The sequence below is a fragment of the Crocodylus siamensis genome, chromosome 2 (genome assembly GCF_052110815.1).
Source record: "Crocodylus siamensis isolate JL-2025a chromosome 2, ASM5211081v1, whole genome shotgun sequence".
Taxonomy (NCBI): Eukaryota; Metazoa; Chordata; order Crocodylia; family Crocodylidae; genus Crocodylus; species Crocodylus siamensis.
This window is the reverse complement of record NC_143396.1, coordinates 38595369-38614057: the sequence shown is the minus strand read 5'-3', so window position 1 is coordinate 38614057 and position 18689 is coordinate 38595369. Positions and strand designations below refer to the sequence as shown.

Below are 18689 nucleotides of genomic sequence, written 5' to 3'. Positions count from 1 at the left end.
CAGAGTGGTTGGAATAACTGGTGCAATAGAGCCAGCAGCAGCTGCACTGTACATGGTGGCCACCCTGAGCCACTTGGCACCTGCCCTGGGACACATGCCACACAGAATGCCCAACTCCAGCCAGCCTGGGATGCACACTGTACATGGCTGCACGTGTGCAGGCACAGAACCCAGACAGGCTTGAGTGGGCACCCCATGTGACATACTTCCAAAGCAGCTGAGACAGGCACCACATGTAAAGGCAGGGCTGCCTCCTCCCCTGTCTCTAAGTGCCTCAGCACAGGGGCTCTGCAGAGGGGAGCAGTTGGCTGGGACGCCGGGTACCTCAGCATGGCAACTCTGCAGTACGCAGAGACAGGGGAACAGGCAGTCCTGGGCTGTCTGCTCCTGTCTCCTGATGCCGCTCCCCCTGTGCACCAGCCAGCACATGAAGCACCAGGACATGAATAGCACATGAAGCACCAGTTAATTTTGTAAAACAATATATATATGTAGCTTTATCCTGACTGAAGAGCAACTAGAGGAAAGCTTCTATTTCATAAAAAGAACAAGCATCAGCCTGTGTTTGTATGTTTTATCATTCTCCCACAACTTGTAAATGACAGATGATCTTTTAGACTGCTAGACTTTTGGGCACACAGTAGGTTTTCCAGTATGTTTGTCCAGCAGCTAACGTAATGATGCCATAATCAAGATGGGTCTACGGAAATAAAAACTATATTATATGCTGCTGTGTTGTCAGTCTTCTTGTCTATCGATAACCCTTGATACTACATTTTCATGCTTACATTAATAGTATGTTCTTTACAAGAAGAATTTTATAAATGATGCTTAACACATTGCTGCTGCAATATATAAAAGTGAAATATTTACAGTTCTCCAAAACAGTTCCCCAAAACATATTTAAGAAACTTTTATGGAGGAGATGAACATGAAATTTCAATAGTTAACTGGAATACAACTTGAACAAAAACTGAATTCTGCTTTAATCAGATAGGATGATTTCTTCTCTTTTGTATATTATTACTTTTCTTTCTTTTCCTCACTCACAAGCAAGCTGTGTCTACTAAGCAGTGAGTAGAGCGTCTTTCAAATGATAATATTTTTTATTAAAAAAGCAGGATGACAAATAGCAGACTAGGGCATGAAAGATATTTGGATGTTAATAAAAAAACAGAGTTCTAGGAAATCTCATCCTGTAGATCTGTATGGTACACCATCTTATGGAATGAAAATTGTCTAAGAAAGAAAAGAATAATCTGGAATGGGACAGGAATTTTTGGCTCCTCAAATATTAAATTTAAGCTCTGGAAATAAACCATCCATTAAACAAGATAATACTGAGTTGAGAACTGAAATATACTCATGAGGCTAAAAAAAAATAGCATCTTACAAAGAAGTAACATCTAGGCAAAATTTTTATAAGCATTCTAAACTGCCTCAATAAATTTCAACACATAACAGGAAACCAAATACTAATTTTGATATCAAGCTTACCAAAACTTTAAATCTAGCCGTTTCTCTTTTTTTTTTAGCAGATGAAAATCTGAATCTTCCTCTTTTATTTCTGCAAACCCTACACATAGCTAACAGTCTGCTAACTGAGGTAAGGTGTATCATTTTTAATGCACAACTTTAAGGTGTGAAAGACATGGCTAGAAACGTTCTGAATTTGTCAAAGTCAACATATGACAATAACTTTGTCAAAAATCTTCCTCATTTTCCTTCTATTATACTTCAGTGTTAGAATGTCAATTATGGGGTAAGATTTTAAGTTCTTTGGGTCCACAGATACACTAACTCTGTATTTGCAGATTTTTATATTCAGACAGATGCATCACATAAGCGACGAAGTACCATGGTGACAGGAATGAAAAAACAGTCTTAGGCTGTGTACAGGTGTTCAGTTTCTACAGGGAGAATCACTGTTCTCCCACCATTGAAAGTTATTCAGTGCAGATATTCAAGTTTATTCTCCTGGAGCAAAAATGGCCATTCCAGGAAAAAATGCCTGGCAAACAAGTAGAAATCACTCCCAGGAGAATTTCTCCCTGGAGACTGAACATCTTCAAACTTTTCCCCAGCAGCAGCAAAATGGAGAAAGGCCCCCATATCTTCCAGAGACCAGGGTCAACCAGGAGGGGAAAGGAGGAACACCCACCAGCTGTTCTCCCCCCGTTTCTCACATCAGTTACCAGCGTGAGAAGACAGGGCCTTTGCCCTGCTCCTCCTCCTGCTTGGCTTGCAGGTATTGGGAGCCAAGTTCAGGGAGCAGTGTTGTCCTCTGTCTGCTTCACCTAGTCCTCCCCAGTCCCTCTCAAGTCAGCTGGAAGAGGAAGGGAAGCCAGATTGCCTCCCCAAGCCTTGTTCCCAGTCTATCTCATGGGTAGCAAGACAAAGCCCTCTCCTGCTCCTCACAGTTGGGAGGATTTTTCCCCCTGCTCTGTCTACTCAGCTCCTGGACACCAAGTGGAGGAATAACATTGCAAGCTCCCTGCCTGCTTCTTCCAGAGACACCAGGGTGAGAAGTGGGCAGAGGGCTTTGCCCCACTGCTCCAGTCCCCTAAGAATGGGAAGACTGGAGCAGCCCAAGCTTTCCCCAGACTAGGATCACCTGATCTGAGGGAGATGAAAGTAGCAGTGGAGAAGGAGCAGTTGCAGAATGACTAGGTATATCATTTCTAGCAGTGGAAATTTTCCACTGCCTGAAATGAGCATTTGTACATGGCCTAAATTTTTCTATGCTGTTCACCTAATTCAATCATCAAGTATATTTTTTCCTGTACCTATACGGCCAGGACAACCTAAGTAGCCATTAACATTGGTGAAATTACTTTCAGCATATTACCAAAGCAAAAGTAGTCCTCCCATGCAGTGATATGCTAATAAACAAAAGCAAAACAACCCCCCTAGAAGATTACCTTATCCATTTATACAAAGCAATTTTTCCATTCATTGGATCTATATTCACAAATGTTTTTTGCAGATACTAGAGCCAGCAGGGACCATTAGACTCATCTCAGTTTACCTTTTATCTAATAGAAACCACAGAATTTCACCCAGTAACTTTTAGAAAACGCATGTTTAACATTAGTCATTGAGTCATATAGTTACTATTTGCTTGTTGTCATGGATGGAGTGCGAGATTTAAGAGGCAATCTTTACAAGTTTTTAACATGCCAATTTCCCTTATTTTTCAAAATGGAGTGGAAGGGGTTCATGTTAAGCATTGACAAGAGGGTCTTATACAATTCCCAGTGAAATAGAGCATTTTCAGTTATATCGATGACAGCTGAAACAGTTGTCAAGAACTGTTAAATAGCATGTATAGGAAGTTGGGACCCTGATTTTAAAATAGGAATTGAACAGGTGGCATTATATGTTTTCCCAAAGCTAAAGTCTGCAACTTATAGAAGCCAAACTATAGGTTTAAAAAAAATAAAACAACTAAAGAAGTTTTTAAAAATTACAGATCATTTTTTTTTTCAAATTGCTGCAGAAATTAAGGGATCTAAAGAAGTCTAAAAAAACCCACCCTAATTAATAGATTCTATACTTAAATCAAAACATGCAGATTTTTTATTGAAATATAAAAATCGTTTACATCTCAGTCTTCAAAATTTGAATGAGGCATTGAATGAACAAATAGTTCAAATAACTTAACCATCAATGAAACGTTCAATCATCTAAAAATTCATTAGAATTTTCTAAAAGCTTGGGTGAGGGGGAAATCCTCAACAAGATAAATCTTAGTAGCATTATGTTTTAGAGTAGCCTCCAGTTTTTACAAAGTGACAGATTACACAATTCAATGCATCTTCTCCAATTCCTGAGATTCTATAAATTAGGCATCCAAAAGTTTTCAGTACCAACCACCCCCCTTAACTTTTATTGATAATCAGAATTTTTGAGGCTTTGGCCTTTGATGCCACTGCAGCCTTACTTAACAAAGGCTTTGAAAATTTCTAACTTCATGCCCTGAGAGACTCCCTAAAGAAAGCAGCAGGAGTCCCAAATTAATTCCTCCTCTTGCTTACATCCTAAATGTTTTAAATGTCTTCTCTGTTACTTCTTCACACTTAAACATGGTCATGCAAGTGGCTTTTATGTCATTTCCTCAAAAAAAATATTGCTATTACAGCTGCTCGGTTTTACTTAAGATGTGGAACTACTGAAAGTGATGAGGATTCAATACTGCACCATAGTTACAAAAGATGCAACCAGTGCTGTCTGTTTAAAAAAATGTTAGTAGATACCATGTAACAAAAATAAACAAAGGAAAAACACAAAACAAAAAAATCCATCACCTGGTAATGCTGCCAGCCTGCACAGCCACTGAGCATCTAAAAGGCACTCTCTTCTCAGTATTGCAAATCTAAGGCAACAAAACTGTTCTTTGGAAAACAATGAGTTCTGTCCATCCACCACAGGTTTTGCAAGAACAACCTTCAGGGCATGTGCCTGTCAGTCAGCACAACCAGTAGCTCACCAAGTCACTATCAGGCATACATGGCTAATGAAATCATTACAGACTACCATCCCACTACTCACATTTGTTTGAATGCTAGTAGTGCTTAGAGAGCTCAATTGGGATCAAGGCCGCATTATGCTGGAGGCCACATAAGCATATGTAGAAGCAGTCTCTGTCCTCAAGAGCTCAACCTCCAATTAGGCAAGACAGACAAAAAACAAATACATAATACAGAGGCAGAATGTTGTTGGTAAACCTCAGTCCTTCGTAGAAGGGGCCTGTCTTCCCCACCCATGCACAGTGAACAGCTGCCTCCACAACCCTCTTCTACCACTGCCCAGGTATGTCTTGTCCAACTTATAAAAATCAGAGGCAAGAACTAAAAGGCTCCCAATGCATCTAAAAACCAATATAATGCTGCACACAGCAAACCACAGCTGGCCACTCCTACCCCCAGTACAATACTCCTTTGGTTGCTCTTCCCCGAGGTGCTGGAGGAAGCAGATGGCCTATTGCCCCTATGGTTTCAGAAGCTGAGAGGTGACAGAACAAAACAGCTTTTATTCAGAGAGAACATTTCTTCGTTGCCCTTCAAAAAAAAATTCTTAAAACCTACCTGCTCCAGAACAGATTCCACTGACCATGCACCATCACATCTTTATATTGCATGATCCTGAACTGCTCCAGTCTACTTCAGAAAGCAAGTCCTTCAGAAAGGGGAACATGTTACTTGTTTGGAACAAGCCTCCACTGTACAGCACTATATACACATTTGGCATTTTACCAGCTCTATTACTGACAAATACAATACAAAAGCTCTGTTTCACTTAGTCACTCCCTCTTGCTGGTAGTCACTGGTTCAATTAGAAACTCCCTCTCCCTTTTCTGACCCCCTTTCATCCTCCCACATTTCTTACATTATTGTCCTCCTCTTTTTCCAAATCCTATAGAAAGGAAACAGCAGCAGATACAACTGGATTTGAAGGCAGCATCTCTGTTCAGATTAAAAGTTAACTGATTTATTCAAAGAGCTTGCAGGAGTAAACAAGCTCACCTGTGTGTAAAACAGCAGTTTTGATTATGGAAAAAAAGCCTCATCGCTTCTCAGCCTTTTGGCTAAGATCAAGTGTAAAATAATATCTTCAAATCACTATCTACTCTCAAAGAAACAAAAATGTACAACCCAATCTGAAATGGATAACATTTTAAGGCATTTAAAACCCCTGAAATTGTGCCACGCACAAAAATAATCAATCCAGAAAGCAAGTCAGTATTGATACAGATTTTCTACAGGATTACTGTGTCAGACCATAAAAATGAAGATACTCTTCATGCAGTCAACTTTCACTGTAGTTATCCTATGTGCAAGATGGCACTGTCAAAGATTTTAAAACAGAAAAACCAGTATCACATAGTTATAAGAGGAGTGATTTTTATAGAACCCTTTAAGATGATATGCTACTGCTTTTTGAATCAATATCTAATAAATATACATAAGGTTGGCTCAAATCTGCAGGGCAAACCGCAGATTTTCAGACACTTACCTCATCAACTGAAACAGATATCAGCTTGAAAAATCAGCATGCCAACAGAATCTCAGTCCCTAAAACACAATATAATTTGGCTCAGCTATTGTGATTGCATTGGGAATGTGCAATGTAAGGCTCTAGTCAGAAATATCTTTATCCACCAAAAGAGGAAGAAACAACAGTTGGCAAGCAGTAAAAATCATATAAATTGCTGACAAAATTAGCCAGTTAAACGATCAGTAAACTTTTAATGTTTGGTTATAATCCAAACACAACTCTAAAATATCATAGAGAACCATATTTCTGGCTTGAAGTAACTGTCTAGTTATTTAATTTACAAGAATAGAATTTTTTCTAACTGCTATACCAGCAAAACTTTAATCTGGGATCTTGAAGCCAAGCTCCATTCTCTCACTTGTGCATCACCATCAGTAAATACATTCTGCAATTGAATTATTATTTCTCAGAAAATAATCCTACTCACTTTCCCACAGCTATATTTACCCTGTAATGCAAATCAGAGTAAAAATGTATTTTCAATGGATCAAAGTATAACCACCAAAGAGGAGCAGATACCCTTAATTAAGATGGGGATATTTTTAAAGCAACTTTGAATAATTACAGTTAGTTTCAGACAAAAGCAGAAAAATGTAAACTCTATGAAGTGGTAATTTATTTTAAATAAGCTGTTCTGCTTTTATTGTTGTTGTTGTTGCTGCTTCTGTGGCTCAGTGCTTTAGAACCCAAAAACTGAGAGAAATTAGAAATGAAACAGAACTGTTTGACTAATTAGGCCATTTTCCTGCCAATGTGAGATTGTCCTCTATAATGCACTGCCTACAATTCTGTTCTGAGGCCCAAACTTCTACCACGTTTAAAGAACAGTGATTCTGGTCCTTAAAAGCACCTTCTAGCTCTGAAGTGGAAGGAAAAAAACCCTAAATTTGCATCACATGGAAGCTGTCTCACATGAATCACAAAATCCTGAAGCATAACGGATCTTTTTTGAATTGCCAGCATTCCATGCAATGTCAAAACTGCATACTATAACAGAAATTGTGAATGAGTCAGCAGGGAAGTGGTAAAGGGACCAAAGTGAACTTGCAAGGGTGCCTCTACAAAGAAGGAATGTTCTAAAGAGACCAACAAAAAATGTCTTGCATTCAAAGCTTGTCTAACTTTATCCCAACTACATAATTGGCATAATAAAAGCTATCACCCTAAGAAATCTTTGCTTTTCGCTTAAAAGACCAGCTAACTTCATTTACCCAAATGGTTAATAAACAGAAAAATAGAAATATATATTTTTCTTAGAACTTCTGCAATGTTTAAAGACCCTTCCAAGGCTCTGAAATGCTGAGAAAGTTGTAGCCACTGTTCAACTTCCAAGGCATGGTAATCGTTCTGTGCTCTTTCCCCCCACCAACAGTTGCACAGCAGGAAATTTCATTACCACCTTTACACTCAGCCTCTAGCTAGCATAAAAGTAAAGTTCTTGCTATAATTTCAAATTAAGGAGAGAGAAAAATCTTGTACCAGTTCAAAAGAGAAGGACATGTGAAGGATATAAAAAACAAATATAAATAAAAATAAAAAACAGCTCAGCTACAGAAGAAGACTGTAGGCATGAGAGAGTTTCCTAATGATTTTTTGTCACTACAGTTCTGTAGCATGAAAAGCTGAGACCATTCTATAAAATTTAGGATTTTATTGTACTTTTAATAAACTATTAAAGATTAAGGAAGAAAGTGAATCTTGAATTTTGAGGGAAACTTCTAGTAGTAATTTCCTGAGCATTATTAAAATCTGTGCTATTAGAAATGAAGAGTATTTTAGCTGTAACAGTATTTATTCTAACGTTATAGCGATTTGCTTGGCTATGCATTGCTTTGCTGATTTCCTACCAGATGGAGATATGTGTTTGAGGGATGGGAATTACAGAGTGCAAACCTGTATAGCAGCAAAATATGCTAACATTTATTGTGATATTTACCCATACATGTATATAGTGTAATAACATTAGTCTTTAATGATACTTCAGTCCTAAATTATAAGCTTTTTCCATCTGCAGGTGTACTGAAATAGCAGAGCAGTAAAAAAAAGTTCAAAATATGAAAGATTATTCTTTTAAAAGTACGGAGATGTAGTCTGCCAAGGATGAGCTCAAGAGAAGTAAACACATCCCAAGTACAATAATAACAAAAAAAAAAGAATATGCAAAAATGACTACAGAAATAATCAGTACGTTTTGCAGTGATGAAGCCTTAAATTCCATATATAATAGGGTAAAATCAGGATAAAACTGGAAAACACAATTCTATTTTGTACAATACCTATGAAAGTCTAGAATCTGAAAATTAAGACTTTTTCAGCAGTCTGCCTTGCAAATACAACCTAAACTTCGAAAGACAATCTGTTCTTTCTGATATCTTGATTATATAGAATGCAGTGTTTGCAGCTGGTATTTATTTTGCAGCTGTGCTAGTTAAGACTAAAAACAAAATCCAGATTATTTTATATTTCTGCAGTGATGAAAAATAAAGTTCTTCTGCCACTTAGATAAGAGGGTAACTCTGAATACATAAACAGAAGATGTGTCAAATATAAATAGGCAATTTTACTTTTACTTTCCTCATTATGACCATTAATTGAAAGGACAACTAGACCTCCAAGTGGAAAAAATAAAACGCTGTCATGCTGATCTATGTAAAACTCTTAAAAATACAGAACTAGTTACCAAACGGAAAAGATAGGAGGCAGTTAGTAATTCTGTTTTTCTCCAATCCAAACCATTATATCTAAAATAGCTTTTAAAATATGTGGGAAGCAAGGGGTTTTTTTTTTAGTGCTCTCTATTGGACCAACTGCATAGTTGGAAGAGATGTTAGGCAAGGCTACAGGCACAAAGTGACCTTCCTTGGGTCTTTGTGCCTGAAAGCTTGTTTAACATCTCTCCTAACTATACAGATAGCCTAATAAAAGATATTACCAAATAACTCCTTGTTTTGCACTTATTTCCTGGACCATCACAGCTACAACACTCCAACCACACTTTAAAAAAAATGAACTGCTGTACAGGCAAATATAAATTCTGAAAGTTTCCATGAAAAGCCATGAAACTGTATTGGAGAATATTTAGTCAGTTTTAGAATGTATTTATGTAACTTTTACAACCTTCCTACCTTATTATGTGTGCATGTTAGTGCAGAAGGGAGTGGTGGTCGTGGTGGAGAAACAGAATAAAAAAAACATTTCCCATGAGAAAAAAAGTATTGCCACCTTTGAGAGCTAAGCCAGTAGATTTTTGTGAACCAAAGTATTACATTAGAGTAAATGAGGGCTCGAAAGCAAAATGAAAGAAGAACAGAAAAGACCATAATGAGTTCAGACTGCACAGATGTGCTGGGGCAGACTGGAGCAATTTAGGATTGCCTTTGTAATTTCTCTGTCCCTATAAATCATAGAATCACAGAAGTAGGGTTGGAAGGGACCTTACAGATCTTCAAGTCCGACCCCCTGCCAGGGCGGAAGGAAAAAAAACTGGGCTCAAATGATCCCAGCTAGGTAGGCATCAAGCCTCCTCTTAAAGACCCCCGGTTGGTTCCAGATCTTAGCCGCCCTAACTGGGAAGTAGTTCTTATAGATGTCTAATCTAAACCTACTCTCCAACAACTTGTGGCTGTTATTCCTTGTTATGCCAGGGGGTGCTAGGGGAAACAAGGTCTCTCCCAAACCCTTCTGGTCCCCCCTAGTGAGTTTACAGACTGTCACCACATCCCCCCTCAGCCTTCTCTTGTGAAGGCTGAACAGGTTCAGGTCCTGCAGTCTCTCATTGTAGGGTCTGCCCTGTGGTCCCCGGATCATTCGGGTGGCCCTCCTCTGGACCCTCCCAATGTTGTCCACATCCCTCCTGAAGTGGGGCGCACAGTACTGGACATAGTACTCCAGCTGTGGCCTGACCAGTGCCACATAGAGGGGGAGGATCACCTCCTTGGCCCTGCTAGAGATGCACCTGTGGATGCACGACAAGGTCCAGTTAGCCCTGCCAACCGTGACCTCACATTGTTGGACCATGTTCATCTTGGAGTCAATAATGACTCCAAGATCCCTTTCTGCCTCCGTGCTCTCAAGAAGGGCATTTCCCATCTTATAACTCTGCTGCTGGCTACTACTGCCCAAGTGCAGCACCCTGCACTTGTCAGTGTTTATGTGCATCCTGTTTTTGCTAGCCCACCCCTGTAACCTATCCAAGTCTTGCTGCAGTCTTTCCCTCCCTACTAGTGTGCTCAAATTTTGGTATCATCAGCAAATTTAAACAGGGTTCTTTTCACCCCATCGTCCAAATCACTGATAAAGAGATTGAACAGCGTGGGCCCAAGGACTGAGCCCTGGGGGACTGCTGCCCACTTCTCCCCAGGTTGAATATGACCCAACCACCAATCTTGTTAAGGAGAAGAAACAGGTGAAGTGTATTCATTTTAGAACTGGCCATATTAGGTAGATATCATCAATGATGAAAGAAAATCACAGTGTTTAATATTAATTCACTTTTTATCAGCTTGGGAGTTAGAGAGGGAGGAAGTGTTTCTTCTTTTGCAACACCAACTAGATATATCATTAGCACAGTTAGTTTTATGACTCTTTTCTTGCATTCCTTTCTCCCTCTTCCTTCCTTATTTACGAGCTCCTCCCCATTTCTGGTTAGGATCTGAATTACCATAAAAACCAATTACATACTCCTCTGTTTCCAAATGAATCATTCTACACCTGGAAAACAACAGCTCCCAATGCTGACAACTCTCTGCACCTGCTGAGGAACAATTCAATTATCAGGTGCGCTTACAGGTATACACAGCACCCACTGCCTTTGATAAATACGCAGGTTAATAATCTACAGCCCTCCTGGATGCTACTTCATGATGCTTCTATTAGGTCATGTACTCTGTACATCATTACTTATGCTTCTGACACCTCTCAGTTCTTCACTCTCTTATATACGTAGCTCTGTTGCAAAAGAAAAGTTTGTTTCTCAAATAGGGCTCTGAAGCCAACAGTATAGGAGAAAAGGGTAATTTTCTTTGGATTAGGACTTTTCAACAATCCAGTAAGACTCACCTTATTTTGTATTTGAGAATCTCTTTTCTTTTACGGCACACAGTAATAGGTGTATGCTCCTTGCATTACTTTATCCTCCCTCTTTGAGGGCATCATATGATACATTCTTCCCATCAGCCAAGGAACAGATGCAGTGTTCTCTACAATTCATTAAAGCCACTCCTTCCAAAAGGAGGGAAAAGACTGATATAGTGATAGAAGATGTATAAGCAGGGCTGTCCCCAGGAGCGTGAATCAGGGCAACCGCCCCAAGCCCCATGCTCTGGGGGGTTCTGTGGAGCCACTGCTGATTGCTTCAAGTTCAGCCGCTCGCTACCCTCCCCCACCCACCCTACCGATGGCTGCAACAGCTTCTTCAGGTCCAGACTGGATGGGATCCGAGTGGGGGCAGGGCCCCACGTGGCTGATTTGCCCCGGCCTCGTACCCTGCTCGGGTCAGCTTTGTGTATAGGACTGTTCACTACTGTCATCAATACAGAGGAGTTAAGAGGAAGATAAAAATCTCTAAGATATTTATATCTATTCATTATTGGAAGTATGTGCTAACTTTCATAAAAGGATTCTTCTCTCCACTCAATGAAAAGTGAGGAAGAGACTGTAAATTCACACGCTCCATCAGTCTGTTTTGTGGTTCTTTAAATAAGCCACAAGCCCAAATTATGGGACTCCCTAGATTTCAAGGTAGCATTTTGGCATCATCCAGGAATTTTGTGGATGCCAAAAGGTTAACCAGCTGCAGCAGTCAAACAGGCAATAATTAAACATATGCATTATGAATTAACGTGACTATCAAAGCTTCATAGTACACATATGCAAAGACAAGCAGGGAAAAAAAACCTAAGAAAGTAAAAAGGGTCATTTACAACAGTGAAATATTCTCTCTGGCATGGGTACACCAATGGTTCCCAACTTTTTTTTATACTATAGACCAGCAAACTCACCAGAAGAATTTTGGTGGACCAGGTATAGAAACAATCTAATTTACATATTTAAATATTTACACATTTAAATATGTAACATTTGTAAATATTTAAAATTTGTACCCGGTTATGGGGTGGGGCAGCTGCGGGCACCAGGGGACCCTGCAGGGGAGAGGGCTGCACAGGCGGTGTCCTGGGGGACCCAGCTGGGGCTGCCCAAGAAGGAGTTCCTTTGCCTTCCCTAGAAGCAAGCAGCAGAGCTGTGTCCCCACCTGCTGCCCCACCCGCATTCCCCCTGCTGCAGGGCTGGGGGTCCTGCCTGGCCCAGTGTGGGCCTGGTACCTGCACAGGCAGCACCTCACCAGGCATGGCCATGGCAGTGGGAGCGGAATGGGGCACATGGAACCAGTCACCTTCCTTTCGGGGGCTCCCCCGCCACCCAGCTTTAACCCTGCACATCACTGCTAGTGGTGGAAGCCACTACCCTGGGCAGAAAGGCAGGGGTCCGAGTGGGGGGCATGTGCTATGACCCAGCAGCCAACCCTTTATGGCCCAGTACCAGGCCGCAACTCGGTGGTTGGGAACCTCTGTTATACAATACAAAAACCTTCCTATTATAGCTGTACTAGCAAGTCAACTAGTGGATATACACTTTATACCAGCAAAAGGATCTTTCAGACTTCCAATACCAATACATCAGCAAAACCTTACAGCATAGCTTTTAGGTTTTCGAAAGTCACAATTTTATAAAAATACATTAAGAAATTTAATATAACTAAGGTTTTAGATTGTTCTGTTAAACTGATTTCCAGACAAAGGTAATTGCTTTCTACTAATTGTATTTCCTCAGACACTGCTTCACAACAAGTCTGCCCTCTACAGGAAAAAGGGATTAAACACACATTATCTTTATGTTTTCTGCTTCTGCAAAATATATCTTCTAAGAGCAAAGACATTTTTAACTTAAAAACAGAAACGAGGTATTTCTTTCAGCAACAATTTCTAGAGACTTTGAATACTGAACTGTACAGTTAACACAAACCACCTGGGACAATGCAAACTCTATAATCTCCAGCACAGCTATCAAACTGGAAGCTCATGGGCCACATGCAGCTGCAGAGGGGTTTACCTGTGATCATCAGGTTCTCGGTCCAGGCACCACTCCCCGCATTGCTGTCTGGCTGCTCCCATAAAGGGAATCTCCAGGTTCCCCTTCCCCCCTCCAACTTCTACAGACTGCCCGTGCCCTTGGAGCAGGGGCAACTCATGAGGTGGAGGGAACTGTGGACCTAGGGTTTTGGTGGGGGCCAAGATATGTAGACACGAGTGTGGTGCTGTAAGTGTTTCCTCCTGTACAATGGAGAGGAGCCCATGCAGCATGGCCACACAACATAGTAAACGGCCCACACAGGGAAGGCCTTAGAGTGGGGCATGGCAGGGGAAGCCCCACATGGCATAACAGGGAGGCCCAGGCAACCTGACATGTGGCCCAGCATGTGTACTGCTTGTGCAGCAAGTGGCTGGGGAGGCTGTGGTCCCTAGCCACTCACGAAGTGGACATCCATGCTCTACAGAATAAAGTTTCGCTAGCATTTAGGTGCTTCTGGTACCTATTATAGTTACTTCAGCTAATGATCTATGAATCAGAGTCAGAAATTCATGAAATATATTTTAATCCATATCAGAGTATTTCTGGAATGTCAGATAAGTCATGATTGAACAAAACGAACATGTCAGACAAGCTTCAGCCTGTTTTATACTCTTTTGTAGTATAACACTTCCATGTGTGTACGAGAAACTATTTAATCTCAACAGAAGGAAATAAAAGAAGGGACCATAAAGGAATACACATAACAGTATCCTGGATCTATATCTTGTTTTGTTTTACTAACATTTTTTTTCCTCCTAGGGCTGCCACACATGTGCTCAGAGCCTGCTCCAATGCACTGGAAATCCAGCAGTGCATTAGAGCAGACTCGGGGGGGGCGGGGAGGGATCTTTTCTTGTAAAAATGAATGAAGCTTCAAAAGTAGTTTGTGCAACAGTACATATTTTTACAATGAAATTTTCAAACAATGCAATTATAAAAGCATATTTTTCAACACAAAAATGTGTCATACTTGCACAAGTATGCTATTTTTCACAGTTGTCCAATTAAAACGCTCTATATAGGCAAGTTACGTTTAAAATATTCTTCTGAAATCATACTAAGATATACTGCATGTGAAAAAGCAAACTTGAAAGTAAAAATTGTTTTGATGAAAATTTTACCTGACCGGATACATCAGAGTTCCCTTTGAAATAATTACAAAAATCAGTGTTTAAAATGAAACACAGAGCTTAACTATACTGCTTACGCTTTAACACAGGGGCAGGCAATTATTATTTTGGGCAAAGGGCTGCTTACTGAGTTTTGGCAAGCCATCAAGGGCCACATGACAGGCAGCCCAGGGTAGATAAATATTAATTTTCTAAATTTGTTAGGGGCCCCGCGGGCCACATCTGGCCCCTGGGCCGCGTTTTGCCCGCCCCTGCTTTAAGTGATCATGATTCAGTGATATTACTACACAATATTTTCATAATAATGACTGCTACCACAAATATAGCAAGCTAAGAGTACAGAAACAACTCTGCAAGTAGACAAACTGCTAAGCTCTATATCCAACCTCTTTTCAAAATGTTGTCTCAGCTTCTTAAGACAGTTTAAAGTCAAAAATTATCAGAACTGTTTTGAAATGCCAAAGAACTAAGTAAAATAAAGCAGACATTTTAGTACCTGGCCACCTCCATGCCAATTAGACCACAGTTTGTCAGTATCATCAAACCACCTGGAGATTACTGAACAAAGTGTAAAAGGATTTTCTGGTACACAGTTAATACACAAACTCCTTACAAAAGGGTTCTAGGATGCTGCTTCCTACTTCTTCATAGGCAGACAGACAATACTAACAACATTTTATAAGGGGTGCAACGACAGAGAATTTCTGGACTGATGACGAGGGCTGATTTTTAACGACTCATATTGGCCAATACCAATCGGATTCCGATATGCAGCTGGGCAGCATGAAGAGCTGTGTCCAGCTAGTAAATATGGGGTGGGGAAGGGAAGGGAAAGGGCATTGCAGATCAAGGCCCTCCGCAGTGAAGGAGGGAGTGGGGCTGGGACAGGCAATGCACAGCTGGGCCAGAGCATAGGACAGAGCCGTGAGTGGCTCATCAAGAGGTGCAGGGGGGCAGCTCCCACCGATACACTCACCCCAAGATGGCATGTGCCCTTAGTTATGCACGTGGGGTGAGAGTGGGTTGCCACAGTGGGCTGGGGCCTGGGAGGTGCCAGGCTCTTCCTGGTGTGTGTGTGTGGGGGGGGGGAGGGAGAGGGGATGCCAGGGCTGAACTTGGGGTGGGTGATGACACCACTGGGAGGGAGGCTGCAGCCATCCCCAAATTAGCCATAGCACCCCCCAACTTCCCCCTCCCAGCATGGCCACCATCCACCCCAAGTTCAGCCCCAGCCCACAGCAGCATCCCACCCTTCCCCCACACACAAATCTGAGGACACACGCCCCCCACGAGCTCCCAGGGTGCATGCAGCAGCAGGAGCTGCTCCCCTCCCTGCACCCCCGGATGAGCCGCTTGCAGCTCCAGCCGCTCTGCCCCGGCTGTGCAGCACCTGCCCCATCCCAGTCCCACTCCTTCCCCCACCACAGGGGCCTCGATCTGCCCTCTCCACCATGCCCCTTCCTTGACAACAGACTTACCAGCCAGACCTGCCTGCTCTTCACGCTGCTGGGTTGCACTCCTGGCTGCCTGCATGCTGCACTGTGGCTGTGCACATACATGGGGCATTTAATCAGCCATACCAGCCAAAAAAACCCCAGATTGCCGATACAGTCAATTTTCCTTACAATCCCTGCTTTACCTGTGGAAGGGCTATGTTGTGTCAGGGTTAAGGATAGTTTTATGTAGAGTTATATCGTGGCTGTATGGGATGGTTTGGAATCGGATGATCCTGTCTCAGGCAAGGGGCTGACTAGATTGCTGTTTCTCAACCAGTGGGACACATCCCACTGGTGAAACACAATGGTTGCGTAGGTGGGACTTCAACCCATTGCCCGATTGAAAAAAACCAGTTGTTTGCACTTCAAGTAGATGAATCAACGGGTACTTCGAACAGCTTAATTTTGTGGGGTTTTGTTTTTATCATGGTGGGACCAGGGTGTTTTGACAAAATGGTTGGTGGGACAAAGTGCAAAAGGTTGAGAACTGCTGGACTAGATGACCTCTGGAAGTCCCTTTCAGGTCTATATTTCTATGACTGTCTCTCTCCAAGAAATACCATCAATAAAACCCCCAGTTCATTGACAATGCTAATGACCTCTGTCCTGCAATGCTGTATGCCCATTTACCAGATGTCATTAACACTGGATGGAAAATAGAAGTTTTAGCAAAGATGCCTCTCTTGCCAAGGAAGACGGACATAACAACAACCACCTAATCAATCTCAGGAGATTATACATATTTGGACTAAGAGTCACGATGAAAGAAACAATTTAAAAAGTCAAATGGGCTTGTTTATTATCTAAATAAAGTGGTCAGACTCCTTTAATGAAAGATAGAAAAGTAGCTCAATATGACACTGAGTGTTCATCTTTAATTTGTCAATTTATCATGATACCATGTGTAGCTTTCCATTATGTTGAGGATTCGCTGCTCACCCAAGCCAAACAGTTCACTTTCTTGACCAATTCTAGGATGACCACAGGATTTTACAGAATTCAAACTATGTTGTGGCATTATACCCAAAATTACACACAAATCTAAAGGCCCTGCTGGCTGTAAATGATTTTTCAGAAACTACAGAAAATATATAGCATGAATAGCAGTGATATCTTAGATTGAAAATCTCTTGAGATGAAGGCTGGTTCATGTAATGTATGCCAGTCCAAAGAAAGCCTAACAAAAAAGTAGGACAATTTAAAGATATGCAGCCCAAAAAATATTAAATTGTATGATTTCCTTTCATCTTTCCCTAGTGGTTCACAGGTTGCAAGGATAAAAATCAATATCTGACTGGAAGAATACAGTGCATGTATTCTTCAGAGAAAGAGCTGTGAGACTGTTTCTATGATTGTGGGAGGAGGAAGTGAACAGTAGAGGCCAGGTTTGAAAGCCTGAGGTACTTTTCACTTCTGTTTTGTACTTTTCTGTGCAAGTGTGCGTATACACGCATGTATAAGGAAATTCCCCTATGGGGGAGAGAAACCAACTTCCCTAAGGCAAGCATGCAAACAAGTATTTAACCACAGAGGAGTAAAAGAACGCACCCCCCCCCCCCCAAAAAAAAACCCAAACAAAACATATCTTCAAGGCTTCCAAACCTTAATGTAAGATTGACTGGCCTTCTGGCAAGGACACTGCAACAGAATAGTATTCTGTAGTAAGTGATGAAGTACTTCTATTAATTGCATCCTGTAACCAAAAATGAAACTTCACTCACAGTGACTTGACTTTACAAAACAAAGTAAAAGTAAGAGCAGAAAAGGCATATTGTATACTACTGTGAACAACTACAATTCAATTTTCAGTGTAACAGAGTGACATGGTCCTTTAATTCCAGAGCCACCTCAAATGGTTCCAAGTCTCATCTCTCACAGAAGAGATCTTTCAAAGAGAACCACTAGCTGGGAAGTGAAGCTTGCTGGGAAAGGAAATGAGGATAAGAGCTACTTTCTTCTCCATTATAATACATCAGAAAAGAGGTTCTTCCTGAAGAAGGGACATAAGAGTGGCAGGAAGATGAAAGGTCTAGTTAGAAAGCCAAGGGGGCAGGTAGACAAACCAAAGAACACAAGCAAGGAGAGAATTGTGTGGACTCATTTACTAGCTTTTGGGAAAGACGGGTTGGTGACAAAGGGTTTTAAGATACCCGAGCAAGGATGATGTTTGGCTACTTTTGCCAAATCTCAAGATGGATTACAGTGTAAAGAAAGCGGCTATGAGCACACAGAACAAAGAATTTGGGATGTGACCTACGTGCCATATTCCTTTTTATGAGCCCACAGTCTGAGATTACAAGAGAAGATTTGAAGAAGATCACTTTTGTTAAGGGAGGGAAGAAAGTTCAAGTCCAGAGACAGAAGACAAAAAAATGCTTGAGGGAACTACTGTTTGGTTTCACTTTTCACTGAATCTTTCAACTTCTGTTAAATTGTTTATCCCAGAAAGGGAATTTCCTTAATTTAGTTAAAGGACTCCATTAACTGCCTAACAAACGCCACATGCGTTAGGGCCACACCACCAGATTCTTGCCAACTTGATTCCTTAATAATATAAAGAGCTAACTACATGCATCCAATTCAATAGTTTTATAAACAATGAACCTCCATCAACATGGGGACAAAGAAGAGCAGTCAAGTCCTGTCTTGCACCAGTGAGGAGATGCTAAGAAGACATTACACAATTAAGTTAATTTGGTTTTATATCTCCAATTTATGCAGAGATCCTGGTTTTCTTGGTTTAAAAAGGCAAATTTTCTGATTAAACCCCCCAAAATAGGTATGTGTTTATACATACACACACACACAATATGTTTTTTTATTTGTATATATTAGTGGCTTTTCATTTTTAACTGCAGAAAAACAGATTTGGAGGGTT

The 18689-nt window shown here is 41.0% G+C and overlaps 1 protein-coding gene across 3 annotated transcripts in view; it reads right to left on the bottom strand.

Moving 5' to 3' along the window:
* RBPJ (recombination signal binding protein for immunoglobulin kappa J region) overlaps window positions 1-18689 on the bottom strand; it is a 108006-nt gene that overhangs the window by 71999 nt on the left and 17318 nt on the right. Inside the window, exons 1-2 of one of the 3 annotated variants that reach the window (XM_090035723.1) lie at window positions 6016-6074; window positions 5088-5178 (exon numbers count right to left, since the gene is read on the bottom strand). The exons of 1 other annotated variant lie outside the window; for it this stretch is intronic. In XM_090035723.1, the coding sequence (XP_089891849.1) occupies window positions 5088-5140 (53 nt within the window). In that variant the 5' untranslated portion in view covers window positions 5141-5178; window positions 6016-6074. Of the gene's footprint in view, window positions 1-5087; window positions 5179-6015; window positions 6075-18689 lie in introns of those variants that run through there. One more of the 3 variants, XM_090035725.1, reaches the window with a different exon arrangement.